The sequence below is a fragment of the Equus caballus genome, chromosome 2, assembly GCF_041296265.1.
Source record: "Equus caballus isolate H_3958 breed thoroughbred chromosome 2, TB-T2T, whole genome shotgun sequence".
Classification (NCBI taxonomy): Eukaryota; Metazoa; Chordata; class Mammalia; order Perissodactyla; family Equidae; genus Equus; species Equus caballus.
Window position 1 is genome coordinate 27,296,603 of NC_091685.1, and position 20,070 is coordinate 27,316,672.

Below are 20,070 nucleotides of genomic sequence, written 5' to 3' on the forward strand. Positions count from 1 at the left end.
GACAGGATTCCGCCCCCTCCCTCCATGCAATCCTGTGACTGTCCCCTACCCCAGGCAGCCCTGGAAAAAGTTCTGGATTTGGAGTCACAAGACCAGGCGTCTAGCTCCGGGTCTAGGGCTAGTCGTGGGACCTTAGGAGAACAAGTCACCTTGCCTCTCTCTCAGAACTACAGATTCCTCACCTGTAAACAGAGGTGATGATGCTGAGGATTCTCGTGCCCATCCCACGGGGCTGTAGACAAGGATTAAATCACTGAGACCCAGACATACAGTTATCACCCAGATGGTTGGCCCAGGAAATGTCTTAGCAGTGTGGGGACCGCGGGGGCTCACAGGGTTTCCCTCGAGAGCACAGTGCCAGGAAGCTGGACCTCTCAGAGCTGCTCTCAGGCCCCCCTTAGGACAAGCGCTTCCCTCACTCCCTTCTTTAATAGGCACTGGATTCTGAAGGATCTGGAAAATTCCTCCTCTTCATCACACAGGCAGCTTCCATTTATTGGGTCCAGGCACCAGGCCAGCTGCGTTAGATATGCTCACTCATTGACACCTCTCAAAAACCCTGTTGAAGAAGGTTCTATTAGTACCCCATTCTACAGAGGAAGAGACTGAGGCTCAGAGAGGCTAAGGGATTCACCCAAGTCCAGGAGCCAGTTCGCGGCAGAGCTGGGACCGATACTCAGATCCGCCCGACTCTAAAGCCTGCACTACGTCCGAAGGCAGAGTGGAGAGAGTCATTGACAAAAACGTGAAGCAAAGATCCACCCTGCCTGCGCCCAGGGGCATCTTCCCACTGCAGCTGGTGATGAGTCACTGAAGGCGCAGAAATTCTCATGCCCTCCACTCCTCCTGGAGGAGAAAAGGTCTCCGCAGAGATCGTCGAAGCCAAAGCTCCCTCAACACCCACACACCCCCTCCAACGCTCCAATGCGCTACTCTCTGCCCTGCAGAGACCTCATCCTCTGGAATTCATACTCCCGATTGAGACTGTGTCTCTATTCTTCAGACAGGGAAACTGAGGCAGATGGGGGGGGCAGGAGGAATGGGGCCCCTGGTGTGACGGGCATCAGGGACAGGGCTGAGACCACAGTTCACATCTCCAACCTCTGAGTCCACAATCTGCCCTCTGCCCTGCCTGGTGGCACCACAGCCCAGAGAGGTTAAGGACTGTGCTCGCAGTAAACCAGCATGGATGACTCATTTCCAAGTAACAGTAAACATCAACATCTTTGTTATCATAGGATACAAGTTTCCTTTCAATTCTTTTTGCCCATGTCTGAGCTGGCAGAGCTGATCAGGAAGGCTGCCTCGGGGCAAGCTGATGATGTGTTAGACCCTCTGAGAAGGTCCCAGCACCGTGCACAGAGATCAAGAAGAGAACTTCACTTCCTAAGGTGAAAGCATAAACTCCACTCCAGCCCAAAGGAACCACTGCTGCCTTTGGCAGAAAAAAGGACTGTGAGAGGAGAGGAGGAGAAAATGAGGGGGCATTTGTGAGGAGGATCAAGGCCTCTCTGAATCACATCCAGAGCTCCGGACCAGATGGCCCCTAGGGAAGGAAGCAGAGAGCTGGCCCGCCCACAGCCATTGCCCACTGTACCCAGGAACCATGAGCTCTCCATTAGCAAACGCACACACAGGTGCACGGACACCAGTGTCCAAAGCCACTCTGGATGGTCTCCTCCCCCTAGGGGTTCTGGGGTTTGACAATAACGTGGTCACATTGTCATGTTCTCCGAGAGAATCACAAACTGACAGTGTGGGACAAGCACACATCAACATAGGGACCCCGACAGATGATCACCAAATGTGACTTGGTAAGTGCCCCCACAGCATGGTGCAGACACACACACTCTCCTGTGCCGGCACCTGCATAGACAGCCCACAGGCAGCCATCTCCCCAGAGGCCCGTGGCACCTCGGGCATCAATGCCCACCCCTACGAGGTCTTCAGAAGTCTAAACATGCATTAGTACTGTCACAAACAGAATCACCCACTCACAAACTGTGACAGACATGCAAACTGTCGCCAAACTGTCCCACACAGCCTGATGCAGAAACAAGGGGATGACAACAGATGATCAAATGTTAACTAAAACACACACACACACACACACACTCACACTCACACACATACACACACACACACACACATTCCAGTCCTCCTCTCAAGGGAAGCGGTCTCCCGGCTGGGTCCCCGGCGTCTCCTGCACGAGGTGCCGAGGCCCGGGGAGTCCAGGGTCCGACCGAGGTCAGCGTCCCAAGTCCTCGGTCCCCACGCTCACTCCGCAGCCCAGGCCCGTGGCGCCAGCCCGCAGCGGACTCACCGGACGATGCCGAACATGACAAGCACGTTGCCCAGCAGCCCCACGGCGCACACGGCCGAATAGAGCGCAGTGATGGCGATGGCCAGGGCGAGGGACGAGGCGCTCCGTGCGCCCGGCGGCCCCGACGCATTGGCGCCCGCGCTGGGGAAGACGCTGGGGAAGGCGTCCGACGCGTTGGCGAGGAGCGGGGGCTGCAGCTCGGCATCAGTGGAGGGGGCCGACTCCATGGTGGCCAGGGGCGTCCCTCCCCACCGTGCGCCCTGGGCGCAGAGACCTGGTGCGAACGGCGCGCCGAGGCCCGAGGCCGTGGCCCCGACGCCGCCAACTGCAGCCCCCGGCCGCCGCGCTTCCCCCGCGCCGCCTCCGCCTGCCTCGCCGCCCGCCCCGGCCCCGCGCCCGGCGCCCGCCCGCTCTCCTGCCCCGGAGCGCTCTGAGCCGGGAGCCGCTGCCGGCTCCTCGGACGCGCCCGCCGCGCGCACCACGTGGCCCGGAGGCGGCCGCCAGTCTGCGCCCGCGACCGGGGGCGGGCGCTGCACCACCGGCTCGGAGCTGGGCCGGAGGCTTCCCTCTCCCTCCGAGGGATGCTCCGCAGGCTCGGGTGCACCCCCACCCTACCCCGGCCGCGACTCGCCTCCCCACCTCTTGGCCGCTCTGGAGTGACAAGAATCTGGATGGGAATCCTGCCTCTCGCCTCTGCGCTAACGAACAGATGACCTTGAGCAGGTCCCTTAACCTCTCTCAACTTCATTTTCCTCTTCTGTAAAAGGAGGATAATGGCACCACCTCCCTCACAGGGTTGTTGGGGAGATTAAATAAAAAGATGCGAGTGAAGAACGTAGCTCAGGGCTGGGCACACAGTAAAGTGTTCCGAAAATAACCGTTATTATCCATAGTTTTCTTGCACCCCACTCATTCACTCAGTAGATATTTTTTGGGTACCAAAGAGAAGAGCCAGGTACTCCCGGGGATCCGCTAGTGCACAGAGCTGGATGCAGCCCCTGCTTCCTGGGGCTTTCAGCCCCGTGGAGGAGAGACATCTGTCCTAAGACCACACTCATGAAGGCAGAGTTACACACCGAGGAGAGCGAAAGGTGAAGTTTGGGGAGGAACTAACTCAGGGAAGAAACAAGAAAAGAGCATTCCAAAGGAACCACATGTGCGAAGACTTTGTGGTCAGAGGGACTAAAGGGAGGCGGGGAAGACGAGAAGCAGGGAGCAGTGTGGGAAGAATGGGATGAGGGGGCCGGCAGGGTCTCAGAGACCACCTTAAGGATCACTCTGGCTGCCTAGGAGCAGATGGAAGGGGAGCACTTCCCACACCCTCTCCCGAGCCTGACCAGCCTAGACCAAGAGCCATCCTCCATCCTGGGGCTCCTGTCCTTCCCAGAACACTCTCTCTACCAACCCTTACTCTGCTGCAGGCGCTGTGATAACTGCTTTATCCCGGCGTCAGCACTTTGGAGCACGTTCTATTGTCAGTATCCCCGTTTTGCAGACGAGAAGACTCGGCTAGGCACTAAATTATCCCAGATGGAAATTATTTCTATCTGAGGTTGTTTCCTCCCTGGGGAGGCCAGGCCTGGTTGCCCCCTGCACCTGGTAGAGGGCTGGGGTCACAGTGGGCGCTCAGGAAATACTGGTTGGATAAATAAAGGCCCCAGGGGAGAATGGAATGGACCAGCATTGGGGTTCCCGAGCTCTAGGCTCTGGGGTGATGCTCTTGGCCTTGAGCATGGCTGGGCAAGGACCCCTCCCTCATATCACTCTCTGACTTGAGTCCTCCATCTATGTGCAAGGCTCTTACACTTTCCCGGAAAGAACAAAGCCGGGTTTCCCAAGTTCACCTTCCTCCCCATTCTCTTTGCCCCTCCCAGCTTCTATCCGAGCCCCTTTACCAGCTATAGCAGACTCCCCACCCCAAGGCTTTCCCACTCAGCCATCTAAGGACTCATCAGACAGGCGACTTTTGCTCTGTGGTCACATGTGATGCCAAAGCACTCTCTCCTGTCCCAAAGGGCCTATTCAGAGATTTTTCTGGTGCAGGGGTGGGGGTGGGGAGGAATTGGACAGGAAGCAGGGCTACTTTATTAGAGTTCTGACCCCCTCCAACAACCCTATTTTTTTCCTACCTCAGGACACTTGCACACTCTCTTCCACTTAGAAGGCTCAGCCACTTCCCCAGGCTCAAGGCTATTCATCCTTCAAGTTTCAGCTTAAATAGCACTTCCTCCATGAAAGCTTCACTGACTGCCCCTCCCTCCACCAACTGGACCAGATGCCCCTGTTATTTGTTCTGATAGCGCCATGCACCACTTCTTTACAGAATTCCTCATGTATTTATTTGTGTAATCCCTGGGTTTTTGTGCATCACCTTTGCAATAGGTCTTGTGCACTTCTATACCCCTTGTGCACTTGTCCCCCCGCTTACCACAGTCCATGATGCTCAATGAGTGATGGAAAAAGAGGCTCAATTCCAACTTAGGTGAGCTCCCGTTTTGAAGAAGGAAACAGAGCAGATATTGATTAGTATAGAACCCAGGGATTCTTTTAAGCACCTAAAACCTTTTTGCATAAACTCTGTAATCACATCTTATTTGGAACTGAAATACTAGTTCCCAGCTTCACCCCCACCCCTTTGGCTTTTGGCTGTCACCAAGCAAGTCTACCCTCTCTCCTTGGCGGTGCATTTGGGGCTCTCCCCAATCTGGTCCCGACCAGGAGTTATGGCTGCCTTCTTCCTTCTCCATCCCCTCTCCTCACCCCAGTCACGTCCTCCAGTCGTACTGGGCAGAAGGGAACTTTTAAAAATTGCAATCCATGATGTTTCTGGAGTTCCTCCTGGGTATGGAAATGCTTGGTGGAAAGTCATAGCTATAGTGGAGGCAAAAGACAGAAAAAGAGATCCTCAACTTCTCTGAGCCTTAGTTTTCTCATCTCTAAAGTGGAGAGGTGCAGGGTTGGTGCAGCTGAGAAAGGCTGCACGAGCATGAGTTACCGAACCACGAGACTGAGTAAGACCATTGCTCTCTTAAAGGAGCTCACAATCAAGCAGCTGGAGAAGACATGTAGATGACCAAGTCCATGAGTGAGATCGTTGCTAAGAAAATGTACATGCTGTCATTATAGACCGCCCCTTGTAAGAGTTTGCTTGCTGTCTCTGCTCTGTCATGTGAGAAGGCAACAAGAAGGTAGTGGTCAGCAACAGGGAAGAGGGTTCTCACCAGAACCTGACCATGCTGCCCTGATCTCAGACTTCCAGCCACAGAACTGGGAGGAATAAATTTCTGTTGTTTATAAGCCACTCAGTCTAGGGGACTTTGTTATGGCTGTCCAAACTGACTAATACACATGCCAAGTGCATGTGAATTGCCTTCCTTGAGGACATTGGAGGAATGCATGGAAACTTGAAAGGCATCTAAAAGGGTTTCCCCAGTGGCCTCCCACAGTGAGTACTTTGAAGAGATCTACTCTTACTTGGATGGGAGCATTCTACTCTATTTGTCTTTAAAAGTCAGTCTGATTTCTAAGGTGACAACTCATAAACAATCCCGTTGGCTGCCATTTACAGCGAGCTTGCTCTGTGCCAGGCACTGGGCCAAGCGCTTCGTGCATGATCTCATCTAATCTTCAGCAGCCGCACAGGCCTGAGGTTCTACTGCTATTATTCCATTCTGCAGAGATTGGTTCAGCTGCCCGAGCCAGAGCTGGGATGCCAAGCCAGGTCCCTGCGACTAGAAAAGCCAGTCTCCTGACTACCACACTATGCTGCCTCTCAGAGCAAAACCCAGAAAGTCACCCCCAAAACACAAGAACCCATGGCTCTTGTCTCTGCTCAGCAGTTTCCCCACTTTGGAGGGCGATGAGTTCCTGGGAGCTCGGGGGATTCTTGAGTCCATCCCTGCTCTTGATGGAGCAGAGTAGACACAGCCCTCCATGCCTGGGTTTGGTTTTGCTTGGGGCTTGTCCCCATCCTTGACTTCAGGTTAAAAAAAAAACAAAAACAAAAACCGCTGGGAAATCCTGGGCCGACCCAGGGCATCCGCAGGCGTCAGCAGTGGAGAAACAGAAATCGCTGAAGGAGTCAGAGCAGAAAGGAACTCCCTGGGGAAGCTATTAACAATTTAGTACGTGGGTATGTGGCTCCCACCTGCCACTGAGACAGATCTGCCTGATGGAAAATACTGCGACTGCTCCGAGGGAGCGGGCAGCTCCCCTGGGCTGCCTTTCAGTCTGGCTCCATCTGCAAGCCCCAGGAGAGGGAGGACCTTACTGATAACCATAGACAACCATAAAATAATAAACACTTGCATTTGCAAAGTACTTTTGACTTTCCGAAGCACTTCCAGATTGATGACTTCATCTTATCTTGACACCATCAGATACATGGGGAGGTCAGGTTTCATTATCTTCATTTTATAGCCAGGAAGACAGACAGCTAGAGAGCCTGGGCGAGATCCCCAAGGATATACAGCAAATCAGTGAAAGAAATAGGGTTGGGACCCATCGGTCTAGTTTCTCAAGCCAGAAACCTGAGAGTCGTTCTTGACTCCTCCCTCTTTCTCGCAAATTCTCCATCTCTCAGCAATCGCCAAGTCCTGGCCATTCTTCCTGGAGAACCCCTGAGTCCTGCCATTGTTCTTCATTCTTACCACCATCTTCCTAGCCTGACATCATTTCTGAAACCACTGAAACAGGCTCTGAAATGATCTCCCCACATCCAGACTCGCTGCCTCCAAGCAGTCACATGGCTGTGGGTCTCTGCGCTGTCTCTCTCTCGCTAGCCTCTTGTTGTACCACCTTCCCCTTCACATGCTACGTTCCAGCCAAAATAAACTGCTTGTGGTTCTCCAAAAGCCCTGCTCCTCTCAGCTCCGGGTTAGTCTAAGTGGTGAAGATCGAGCCTTTGGCATCAGACTGCTTGGATTTGAAACCACAGCTCAGCCACTTACTGCTTGCATGACCTCGGGCAAGTTACTGAACTTCTGTAAGTTTCATAAAGTGGGGACGACAGAAGAGCCTGCTTCACAGTACCTGGCATGTAGGCAGGGCTCAGGATGTGTCAGCTATCGCTGTGATGATGCTCCCTCTGCCTGGAACACTGTACCGCAGGCTCCCCAGCCCCTGGGTCGCCCATCGCACTCCTACACCTCTGTCGAGACTCGGCTGAGAAGTTGCTTCCTCCCCTGCTCCCTAGATTAGTTTATGTTACACATTATCTGATCCCTTGGGACCCGGCTTCCTCCTGGAAGCACAGCGAGGTCCTGGGTTCCTAGGAGACCATCCCACCCAGAGGTTGCTGGGCAGGCCTGGGTCTGTCAGGAGGAGGAGGGCATAGGGTTGAAGAGATGGGGTGCCCCAGGCAGCAAAGAGTTGGATTCCCTGCGAAGGGGAGGACAGAGGAGGTTGTAGGTCCTTGAGTGAAGACTTTGATGGGTGGTGAGAGCCCAGAAAATTTCTGCAACAAGTTCAGGGTCAAGGGAAAGGAGATAGAATCTCCTACTTTCTAATGGACCCCTGAGGCTTGGACAAAAGTACCTCAGAGGTAGCCTGGATGGACCAAATTCCAAAAATCTTTGCTGCAGGCTTCCTGGACCTCGCATGCCTCAGGGAGGAGAGGGGAACAGACCCCGCCGCTGCCCCACCCTCCAATGACCGACACTGGATTTTCCCACAGCCCTGGTGAATGGGGGCAGGGGCAGAGTTCATTTTACTTATTTCTTTAATTGTTTTTGCATCTGAGTGTCGTGGAGGAAATGCATACACCTGTTGAAGAAAACATCAGGAGGCCCAGACCAGGCATCAGCAAAAGACAGAGAAAATCACCCTCTTCAGGAGGAAGGTGACTTGGAGAAATTGAAGCTGCCAAACCTCCCTGCCCCTCCTCGTGCCTGGGATTAGGCCCCTGTCCAGCCGCTGTCAGCCCCTTCTTCCTGCAAGCGCACCTCATCGGGGAGCGGGGTATCCCTCGATTTGTAGGGGGAAGGGAGCAGCCTCCCTGCCTCAGGGGTGCATTCGTCTAAATAAATTATGATGATCTGCGGGAGATTGCAAAATGGTCACAACTCTTCATTCTTTACATCTGCGTCCTTTGCAATGTGACTTCGCAGCTGTTCCCATCACGCGATAGAGTCTGTTTTTCCACTCCTTTTACCGGGGCCAGCCTTATGAGTGGCCTTGCATTCTTCTACCCAATCTCTCAGAACCCTATCGCTGCCATGGAAACAAGCCTGGGCTAGCCCGCTGGAAGAGCCTGGGCTAGCCCATCACCCCAGTTGACAACCAGCCAATACGAGACATGTGAGTAAGGCCGTCCTAGACCAGGAAACCGCCAGCTGACCCAACAGCTGACCACAAGCACACGAGTAAGCCCAGCCAAGATCAGCCAGACCTAGCTCAGATCAGCAGAACTACTCAGCTATCCACAGACTCGTAGCTATAACAAATGGTGGTTTTTTCAAGCCACTAGGTTTTGGGGTGATCTGTTAAGCAGGAGCCATTATAATACATACTTTCCTACACCAGTGATTGGTCTAGGGATGGATATGTAATCAATGAGATGTAAAGAGAAATCTGCTGACAGCCTTCTTTTCCAGGATAAAAAGCAAAGCCCCATCAGAAGAAAACTGTTTGCCCAAACCCCTCGGGATGCTGATATGATGCCTGGAGCTATAGCAGCCATCCTGCAATCATGAAGCAATAAGCATGAGAATGAAAAGCCATTATGGTGAGGTTGAGGCAGAATAAGCCGGAGTCTTTGGTGATATTGTTGAGCTCTAAGTACACCAGCTCTGGCCTGCCTGCTTCAAGATATCTTGTTTAAGCCACTCCCAGTCATGTTTTTTGGTTACTTGCAGCTTAAAGCATTTCTCAAGGGTGCATCAGTGTGAGGGGAACATCCCAAGAAGAGTGACACAGGAAGAAGTGGACATGGTTTATTGACATGCATACATCTTTGTTTTGAGACTAGAAGGTGGAATTCTGTGATTAAGAGTATGGCCTCTGGGTTTGAATAATGGGTCTGCCACATGCTAGTTATATGACTTTGGATAAGTTTATCAACTTCACCAAGCCTCAGTTTCCTCACCTATTAAGAGGAAATTATAATAAAACTTTTCTTTTTTTTACTTCTTTTTGTCGTTGTTGAAGATTAGCCATGAGCTAACATCTGCTGCCAATTCTCTTCTTTCTGCTGAGGAAGACTGCTAACATCCTGAGCTAACATCCATGCCCATCTTCCTCTACTTTATACGTGGGACGCCTACCACAGCATGGCTTGCCAAATGGTGCCATGTCTGCACCCGGGATCCGAACTGGTGAACCCGGGCCGCCGAAGCAGAACGTGTGCACTTAACCGCTGCACCACTGGGCTGGCCCCAGTAATACATATTTTATAGGATTACAAAGGAGATAAATGAGGTAATACAAATCCAGAGCTTGTGGTGGTGCCTGGCACATAGGAAACATTCAATAAGCTCTTAGTAATATTATTGAAATAACCATTTCTAATATTAATAACACTAACCATGTTTATATCAAACTTCTTTTCTCGATCTGGTGAGGCAAAATGATCCCAGATTTAGATTGATCCGCCCCTGGGACTTAGCCAGTGCCGGGTGCATGTACCAAATTGTATGCTGGGTCCTGCCTGGTGTTAATTTGCATGCATCAAACTGCAGGATTTGTTTGTTTCGGGTGGAAGGTGATGACGGGAGGGCTTAGAAGGGACTTGAAAGATGAATGAGCAGTAGCAGGGAAGGGACGGTGGCTTGGAGGAGAAGGTGGTCCAGCCTTGGAGTCCCCCAGCCCAGTGCCAACTAGACCTGCATGAATAGAGCCCTAGGTGTTACAGGCAGAAGGCGAGGGGCCTCTGAGGGACAGGGCCCCGGCAGCCCAGCCAACCAAGTGTGACCCAGTGCAGAAGGACTTTCTCCCGACCTCTACTCCAAGAACAGTGCCCAGTGCCTCCCCCACCTGCCTCTGGCGGGCAGGGAGCGAGCAACGTGATGGTGGAGGTGAGTAAGCTCTGTCTGTCTCCTGTGTTTTCTATCAAGCTGTCATTTTCCTCAGACAAAAATCAGTTCTGCCCTTTCCTTTCTCTGCTTATTCGTTTCTGCTCATTCCCTCCAGCTTCCTGCCCCATCCCAAACCGCCCTCTCCCCACCTTTTGGATTCCCACTCCCTTCACTGGACTCTCCAATGCCATCCGCTCCCATCGCTCCTCCTTTCTCTCAGCAATTACTCTCTGGAGCATCGAAGCTGCCCGTCTCTCATCTCTACTCTCTGTGATGCTGAGGGTGTTAGAAATTGCTTTCAGTTGACCTTGTCAGGTGGGTACCCCCACTGGCAAGTCCCCAGTCTCCTCCTCCCTAAGTGTCCTTCTCCACCTCAGCCCACCATCCACGTCTTCCCCAGCCTCTCCCCGCGAAGCCTGGGCAGAGCCCTGAACCACAGGTGGACACTGGGCAGCCAGAGTGCTGATAGCCCCAGCCCTTGTAGAAAGTTCCTGTCCCAGAGGCATCGCTCCCTCTCCAGCAAAGTGCCGTTGGGCTGGGGTGCTGGCCTCCCGGCTGGGACCCAGGGCCATCCTGGTAGTGAGGGCAGGTGGTGTGGTGAAACAAACACGGCTCTAGAAGCCCTGGGATCAGCATTCTGTCACCAGAGGGACAGAACTGCAGAAATGGGAAAAAAGCTTAAGCATCATCTAGTCCAACCCTCCCTCAGTTCACACAAAAAGATGCTGAGGTCCAAAGTGATGAAGGGACTTACATGCAGCAAGCTAGTAGCGAGCCAAGACCAGAACCGCTGTCTCCTGACTCCTGCAACAATGCACGTCCCCCACACTGGGCCGGGTGACCTCGGGCAACCGCATCTCCTCACGTGCTGGGCGCTCTGCAAAGCGCTTTTCTAGATGTGGTTTGATTGAACCCTACATAGCTCTCTCAGGGAAGGAGTGTAATAATCCCCAGTTTACGGAGGAGGAATCCAGGGCTCAGAGCAGTTCAGGAACTTGCCCAACGTCACACAACACATGCAGGGGCTGGGTTGGACCCCAGGTCTCTCTGACTCCAGAGACCCTCCTGGCCGAGGCACAAAACCTGTTTGTGAAACACCAAGCACCTTGGGCCTCAGTTTCCTAATCTGTGAAATGGAGGAACTGAACACCAGGGCCCTGAGACCCCCTTGCGAAGCATCAACAGGAATTTCCAGGAGAGGTTGGCTGTTCGCTAGTTGCCTATTAGTGGGAGAATTTCTCTGTTTTCCCCCATTGGCTTCAAAACATGTCGCGCCCAGGTTTACACAGAGAGAAGCCTGGGGAAGGTGCTATGGCAACCACAGTAGCTCCAGGGAGCCGAATTCGCCTGACTTGGCCAGACTGGCAAACTGAGTGACCTGAGACCTGAGCTCCCCAAGAGGGTCAGGGCAGAGCCAGGGCCCCCCCAGAGGACTCGAATCAGACCACGGGGGGGGAGGGGGTTGAGCAGCCTGTGCTCTGCCCCTGAGATCCTGCCGCCCCCGCCCCCAGGGCAGAGAGAACATGGGTCTGCAGCCTGAAAATAAGGCTCTCTGGTCAGCTCTGGGGCATAAATTTGGAGATCTTGGGCAAATCACTTCCTCTCTCTGAACCTCAAGGTTGTTTTTGTTTGCTCATCTGGGACACAGAATATGCACAAAATAAATAGCGGCTGCTATTATTATTACTAATACACAAATTCGGAAGAGTTGGATGCCCACCAGATAATGAACTTGAAATGCTTTATGTACCGCAGCACTACACAAGTGCAAGAGCTTCCTGTCGCCCAGGAAGAACATTCACGCTCCCCTGGCTGTGTAGAACCCCTCAGTACATAGAATAATTAGACCGAGCACTTTCTATACAAAAGACACATTAGGCACTATGTTTGGGGAGAATCACAAAGATGAACACACACGAATGTTCACAGTCTAGGAGGTGGCGTATAAGATATAAAGGAGGAGGCGGTAAGTGTCACGAGAGAGGAGAGGGTCAGACGAAGGTTTTGGGAGTTGAGAGACAGAGACCATAGACTGAGTAGGGGAAGACTTTCCTGGGAACAGAGCCAAGTGGGGAGGCCACATCCTCCCTGTACCACGGCTGCACCAAGGCTGTACCCCGGACTGTAGACGCCTCTGTGAAAGCACGTACCTCCTGGGTTGAAGTCATTTACAGACATCGTCTCTATCAGTTAAAACTCTGTGGTTGCAAGTAACAGAAACGCACTGCGGCTAACTTAGGCAGACGGAGGAGATTACTGTAAGGGAACAGGGGTGTCTGAGGATCCATGGCCAGGACTGGAGACTGGCTCTGGGAAGACCCTGGGACCCAGAACAGAAGCCGGGACATTCACTGTTCTCCTCTCTCCCCCGTTCTGCTCTATCTGCTGACCAGCCTCCACCGCTGCTCCAGCCACAGCGATGGGTCTGACCACCTGCAACTCCTAAAGTCTCAGGTTTACCACCCAGCCTGTCACACTGCAGATGGGGTGACCAACCATCCCGGTTTGCCTGGGACTCTCTTAGTTTTACCACGGAACTTTTCCGTCCTAGGAAAACCGGGATGGTTGGTCACCCAATACCTGCTCGAGACGTGTTTATTGAGTTAACGAATGTTCTACTGCCAACCACAAGCAGGGGCAGTGTTTGAACCCCACTCACTGACCCTGGGAGAAGGAAACCTGCCCGGTCCTGTTTAAGGCAGGTGGACAGCCCTGGTCCAGTCAGCCACGGCCGCAGGACAGGCTCACAGAGTCCACACACGGCTGCAGGGGGCCAGCGGCCCTGGGTGGTGAAAGAGTTCCTGGAGAAAGTAGGGGGTGGAGTCATTGATTCATGGTCCAGGTAGATCCCCCAAAAAGTGTCAGCTATAATTTCTGCCTCCCCCCAAAAATAATGAACTCTGCGTGAAAGGACCATGCCCTATTTATCTTTGTATCCCCAGAGGCTAGCACATGTCTGACCGAAAGTATGCCACATGGTTTTTTCTTTCTGTTCTTCTAACATATCAGACTTGTTCTACCCTATGTCTTGGCACTTGCAGTTCCCTCTGCTAGAATGTTCTTTCCCTAGTCCCCACATGCTTGGGGTCTTTCCACAAACACCAGCCCTGAGCCCCAGTCTAAATTACATCCCTCCCCCACCCCAGCACTCTTTCACATCAGCCCATTGCGATCTGTTGTTACTTCCTCATTTTCTTCCCAGTGCGTATCACTGCCTCAAATTCTCCTGTTCATTTACTGGCTTGAGTTGTGTCTGTTTTCCCAAACACTGGAATGTGAGTTCTGGAAGGGCAGTCCCTTTTCTCTCTTGCTCATCACGGTGTCCCCAGTGCAAGATAAGACCTGCCCCTTGTAGCTACTTAAGAAATTTTTGTTGAATGAATAAAAAAAATGGATGAAATGTAAAGGAGGGGGAGGTGCATTCCAGGTAAGGGAACAGCACCAGGTGAAACAGGAAGAAGGAATTCATTGCAGGGTCTGTACCGGAAACAGGAAGTAGCTTAGTTTGGCTGGAGGGTAAAGAGCTCAAAGCGAAGTGGGTAGGGGCTCGATGAGTGGGTCAGTGGGTTAGGGCCAGACCTCCACACCACAGTGTCCCGCACTAGCTTATTGATCCTGCAGGAGGTTTTAGATGAGGCTCTCCTTTTTGTGAAAGAATAAATTCCTGGGGGCCGGCCCCGTGGCCGAGTGGTTCAGTTCGCGGGCTCTGCTTCAGCAGCCCAGGGTTTCGCCGGTTCGGATCCTGGGCCCGGACATGGCACCGCTCATAAGGCCATGCTGAGGCGGTGTCCCACATGCCACAACTAGAAGGACCCACAACTAAAAATACACAACTATGTACCAGGGGTCTTTAGGGAAAAAGAGGAAAAATAAAATCTTTAAAAAAAAAAGAATAAATTCTTAGTTGCTGCAGGTCACACAGGTAGTGAAAATTTCTATCAAAAGACCTACTTTGTGATAATGCCAGACAGGAGTGTAGACCTTTGTGGACTCTGAAGAACTTGCAGGAGAATGCTTTGTGCTCTGACAACAGCTGGAGGAATCACACAAGGCCAGCTCTGGTCACGGTTCTGAGAAGCCTTGTGGGGGAATGGAAAGAACAGCTGCCTGCATGGAATTCAGAAGACCTGGGCCTTCTTCTTGCCAGCTGCGTGACCCTGGCAAGACTCACCCTCCTTAAATTCATTTATTCATTCATTCACTCAGCCACTCCTTCAACAAATAGTTATCATGGGCCTGCTTCGATGGTTAATTTTATAGTGTCAACTTGACTGGACCACAGTGCAAAGATATTTGGTCAAACATTATTCTGGATGTTTCTGTGAGTGTGTTTTTGGATAAGATTAACATTTAAATTGGTGGACTTTGGGAAAAGCAGATTGTCCTCCATAAGGTGGGTGGGCCTCGTCCAATCAGTTGAAGGCCTGAATAGAACAAAAAATTGACTTCCCCTGAACAAGAAGGAATTCTCCCGCTTGACATCCTTCAGATTCAAGTTGCAACATTGGCTCTTCCCTGGTTCTCTAGCCTGCCAGCCCACCCTACAGATTTTGGACTTGCCAGCCTCCATAACCACATGAGCCAATTCCTTAAAATAAATTTTTCTCTCTCTATATACACACATCCTATTGACTCTGTTTCTTTGGAGTACCCTGACAAATGCAGCGTACTATGTGATCAATTCTGAAGACAGAGCAGTGAGCAAAAGAGGCTTGGTCTGTGGCCTCACTGAGTTTACATTCTAGTGGGAGGAGGAAACAATAAGAAACAAACACCACGTTAAACACACCGATTAGAGACATTTGCAAGTGTGTAGCACCCTAGGGATCGCTCCGACTGGCCTGAAGGCCCAGCCAGGGGAGGCAAGGGCCCGAGCTTTCATTTCAGTTTCCTCTTTTGTAAATTAGAGAAAAGAATATCAGATCTGTTGTCATAGAGAATGTGTAGAATGAGCTTATTTTTGTTTAAAAAAAAAAAGTGGATCTGTCTAGCAGGATGGAGGGAATTGTCGCCTTAACAGATGGCAGCAGGCTCCTTAGGGACAGAATTGTCTGTCTTTAACATAACACTTTGATAAACCACTTGAGGTGGGAAGTGCGCATGCTCCCAGGGGCATTGGCTCTCAGACCAGCCTGTAAGAGATGCGTCAGAAACAACCTGAACGGGGGTGGGGGCCACAGGAAGGGTGGGGAGTGCGAAGGGCCCTGACAGAGGACCCAAGGGCTTTTCAACATTCGATTTTAAATGGTTTCTGTTCCTGTGACATAACCCCAGTCTTTGTCCCTCCTACCTTAGCAATGCTTGCGAAACACACATGGCTTCCTGTGAACGGGGGTTTTCTGGAAATGGAGGAAAGGAGGCACAGTTCAGGTCTTAGTTACCGCCAGGCCACGTTGTCCCAGGAGTTACACACCAGAACGGCCCAAAGGATGCAGAGCAGAGACTGAAGAACTCGGTGGAGGGAGGAAGTAGGCGCCAGGGCTGCCTGGGCCCACTGATGCCCCTGGAGAAACTCAGTTTGGAGGAGGAAATTGGAATTCCCTCTGGGAGCAGAAGGAAGGGCTCGAGCCCATCTTGGGGTCTCAATCTTAAGACCTCAGCTGATTTCTGGGTGACCTGGATATGGATACGTAAGAAAACAAAGTGTGGAAAGCTTAACACCAAAACGCTAACGGGCGCTATTTCTGGATGATAAAATGACGTGATTTTGTTTACTTTATAGATATAGATATATAAATATATGTCTTTATGCAACTGTCTAAATCTTTTACAAGAAGCAGAAAAAATCCAACTAAGCTATTTTCATCTTTTTAGAAATAAATAAATCTGCTGCTGACAATCCTGCCAGAGTCGCAGAGACAGCAGGTCTCTCCTCGCCAGCAGGGGACGTGGGGAGGGGCTGGGCAGGGGCGAGGCTGGGTCTCCTTCCTCCGCTGCACTTGCAATCATGACTCATCTCGCTCTCCAGGCTGCCATGGAAATGAGAAGCGCGCTCCCAAGGAGACTCAACTTGCCATCTCTCCCGGCTCTCTCCACAGTGAGAGCGAGGGGAGCCCAGCTGTCCTGCTCCTCTCTGCAGACAGCTACCTCCTGGCATTTGCCTGCCAGCCCCAGAGCTGCCTCCCGCTCACCCTCGAGGCCAGGCAAGTTAACAAGGCAGCTGTTCACTTCCATTTCTTCTCCTCCCAGCTCCAGACCCAGGCCTGGGCTCCGGAGAAGGCCTCCGCCCTCTGCAGCCTCCACCACCCTCCTGAGGCCCCCAGGCTTGGCTGCCCGCAGGCCCTGGTGGCAGAGAGGGCTGCAGGCCTCCCCCCACCCCCCCATCTCCTCCTGGAGGCGCCACCCTGACCCAGGCACCTGCGCCTCCCCACCGCCCGGGGTTATAAGGCTTGGCCTCCCCTGCTTCACAGGACCAGCCTCCTCCTCACATCACGGTCCAGGAAAAATCTGGTTTTATGAAAGGCATCCGGGGTGGGGGTGGGAGGTTGAAAGGGAAATACAAGTATGAAAAACCTAGAGTGAAATGCAAGAGTACGTTTAGCAAATGGTCCAACTGAGAGAAATTATTGTCGAGACAACAGCGGTGATAACCCGAGAATCCCTGTTTTCTAATCTTCCTGGCTCTCCTTTTCCTTTAATATCAGAGCCAAATAGTTCAATCCGCCCTTCTGAGTGACCACGGGGAGTCCAGTCTTCTCGGTAATATTTCCCAGGGTTCCTGGAGAGGGGGTACTTGACAATAATAACAATGACAATAATAATAATGCTCTGTGTTTATTGGGTCCTTATTAGGTTGAACCGTGAATTTACCTCTCTTAACCTTATCTGAACACAAAACAGCAATTTGATACAGTTGAACTGAAGTCTATACAACGTACACTATACTAAGCGATATACATATAGTATCTCATTTAATCCCCGTGACAGCCCTATGCTTATTTAACAGAGTAAAATTGAGGCTCAGGGAGGTTAATTAACTTGCCCAAGGTCACACAGCTTGTAAGGTAGAACCCAGAATCAAAACGAGACTGTCTGAATCCAAAACTCAGAGCTTAACCAGAGTCAGAGGCCTTGTTCCCATGTAATCTAAACAGCTGCTCTGGTTTCTTCCTGATCCTTCCAGGCTGTCTTGGAACCACTTTTTCAGGCTGCTGCCAGGCTCCCAATAACCTTCACCCAAGACAGGCTCACTGTTCTTCCCTCCGACCCCAAGCAGCACAGCCTCAGGCCCATTCCAGGTTGTAGAGGCTAACAAGCCAGGCTGACAGCTTGGGGAAGTCGGGCGGAACCTGCACTTCAGTAAAAGAAAACGTAAAAGTGATATCCTCCCGGAAAACTCAAATATGGACATCTCAAGGTCCCCCAGTCCTGACCCTCTGGTCCCTTAGCGTCCCCCAGCCCCTGCCGCATTAGTGGGGCCTTCCCTGCTCGGATCAAGGTCTTCTGTCCTTATCTTTCTCTTCTGTGTCCAAACTGTGCCCCACACCTGTGTCTTGGGCCCTCCAGAAAAAGAAAACAAGAGCAGCATTTACAACGAAACCACTACAAGCTAACTGCCTCTCCACCCAAGGAGACGCCCTTTCTCTCATCGTGCAAAGTGTTTAGCTCTTTTGGTCTCAACTCCTCCCTCCACATTCATTCCAAGACCTGCTTTGCTTGACCAAAGGCCAAGTAGGTATGTTGTTTGAAAAAAGGCAGTCTGGGGCCGGCCTGGTGGTGCAGTGGTTAAGTTCGCACGTTCCACTTCAGCGGCCCCGGGTTCGCCGGTTCGGATCCCAGGTGCGGACATGGCACCACTTGGCATTCCGTGCTGTGGTAGGCGTCCCACATATAAAGTAGAGGAAGATGGGCACGGATGTTAGCTCAGGGCCAGTCTTCCTCAGCAAAAAGAGGAGGATTGGCAGCAGATGTTAGCTCAGGGCTAATCTTCCTCAAAAAAAGAAAAAAAAAGGCAGTCTTCCACCAAGATGAAATCCGCCTTGGTATCGAAAATACTGCCAGGCAGCGTTTTTTTTTTTTTTTTTGCTTTTTTGCTTTTGTTGTTAAATATACATAACATAAAATTTACCATTTGGGGCAGCTTTTTTTTTTTGTGAGGAAGATTGTCCCTGAGCTAACATCTGTGCCAATCTTCCTCTATTTTGTATGTGAGTCGCTACCACAGTATGGGTTGATGAGCCGTACATAGGTCTGTGCCTTGGATCCAAACCTGCGAACCCTGGGCCACCAAAGCAGAGTGCACGAACTTAACCAGTACGCCACCAGGCCAGCCCCTCGGGCAGGTTTTTAAAACAGTATTTTTTTTTCATCCCCGCTACGTTATGAAGGAAGTGGGCAAATGAAGTCTGAGGAGAATGTGAATGGCAGGGCACAGAAAGGGGGGCATCTTTTAACCAGGCAAGTGGCCCCAAGTGCCCAGAGGGTGGCATGTACTTCCCCCTGATGTTCCCTGAGTCACTGCTTTGCCTCCCTGGTCACTCCTGCTGGGAGTGACCGGTAATGAGACTGCAAAGTTGGGTAACACTGCTGTAGAGGCCTGAAATGCTACTACATAACTACGTGCTACCTTTCTAATCCATGGGGAGCCACCGAAGGTTCTTGAGCATGATCGGAGCCGTACTTCACTAAGATCCAAAGTGGGAGGGCGAGTATCTCCCGGGGAATTTGTAAGCCAAGCTCAGGTTTGGAAGTTGACTTGACACTACTTACTTGGAATCTCAAACTGAAGAATTAACATGAAATGTGACCTGGACCCATAGCCTGCTCTGGAGAGACACAGTCCACCCGAGGCCTGTGTGGCCTGGGGGCAGTGCTGGAATTCCCCCTGGGAGGTCACAGGATCTCTAGAGGGACTTCCGAGGGGCACAGGCCTGACCCAAGCCCTTTTGTCTGGATTCCTCCTCCTTGTGGTGCTCTCCCGCTGGGCGCTGCCTCTGGGGGTCTCACTGAGGGCCCCAGGGCCTGCGCTCAGCACTCTCCCCAGGTCGCCGGCAGGGCAGCCTCATCCCTGGGGCCCAGGAGCTCCTCATGAAGAGCCCTGGACTGGGTCCTGGAGGAGACACCAAGGACAAGACAGTAGGCCTCTGTCGGTCTCATTGGAAGTCACACCAAATGAGAGATTCTAAATCACCCATGAAAGATTCAACACAGACCGAGCACCTGCACCCCACGAGGCTGTGAAACAACGCAACGAAGGGGCGCAGTCAGGGACGGCTTCTCAGAAGGGCCGTGTCTGCAGCAGGCTGGCGAGAAGAGCCCTGGAGAGGGCAGAGGACGCGGGGTTTCACTGCTGGCGCTGCCTCTTCCTGCCTGTGTCCCTGGCAAGTCCCTTCCCGTCCCCAATCCTTCAGGTTCCCATCTGAGGTCTCTCAGGATGCTACGGTGCTGTGTGCAGCTGGGGACACAGAAAAGAGGAGAGAGTTCCAGAAGGACTCAGCTCTGAGGCAGGGAGTAGCTGTGGAAGGGGTTGAGGAGCCTAGAAGGAGCTGAGCGCAGTGACAGGCTGGGACAGGCGACCGAGAGCTTGGACTTGGGGCCTTTGTTCTCGTCCGCCTGAAACCCCACGGCCTCATCACCCAAGCAGTCCCTAAGTCTCTGCAAACGGGCCTCAGCACACCCGGGAACTGCTTTCTCCGCATTACCAAAGACTGGACACCAAAGCCCTTTCTTGGTCCTCATTCTCCTTCTCTCAGGAGCCGCTGACACTGTTGCTCACTAGGTCGGCTGGCCTGGGTC

General features: G+C 52.2%; 1 protein-coding gene across 1 annotated transcript in view; it reads right to left on the reverse strand.

Annotated features, from left to right (window-relative positions):
- The window catches only part of OPRD1 (opioid receptor delta 1), a 39,790-nt gene extending 37,021 nt beyond the window's left edge, over positions 1-2,769 (reverse strand). Inside the window, exon 1 of the mRNA XM_023634919.2 lies at positions 2,324-2,769. Within this exon, the coding sequence (XP_023490687.1) occupies positions 2,324-2,550 (227 nt within the window). The 5' untranslated portion in view covers positions 2,551-2,769. The remainder of the gene's footprint in view (positions 1-2,323) is intronic.
- Between the last annotated feature and the right edge of the window lie 17,301 nt (positions 2,770-20,070).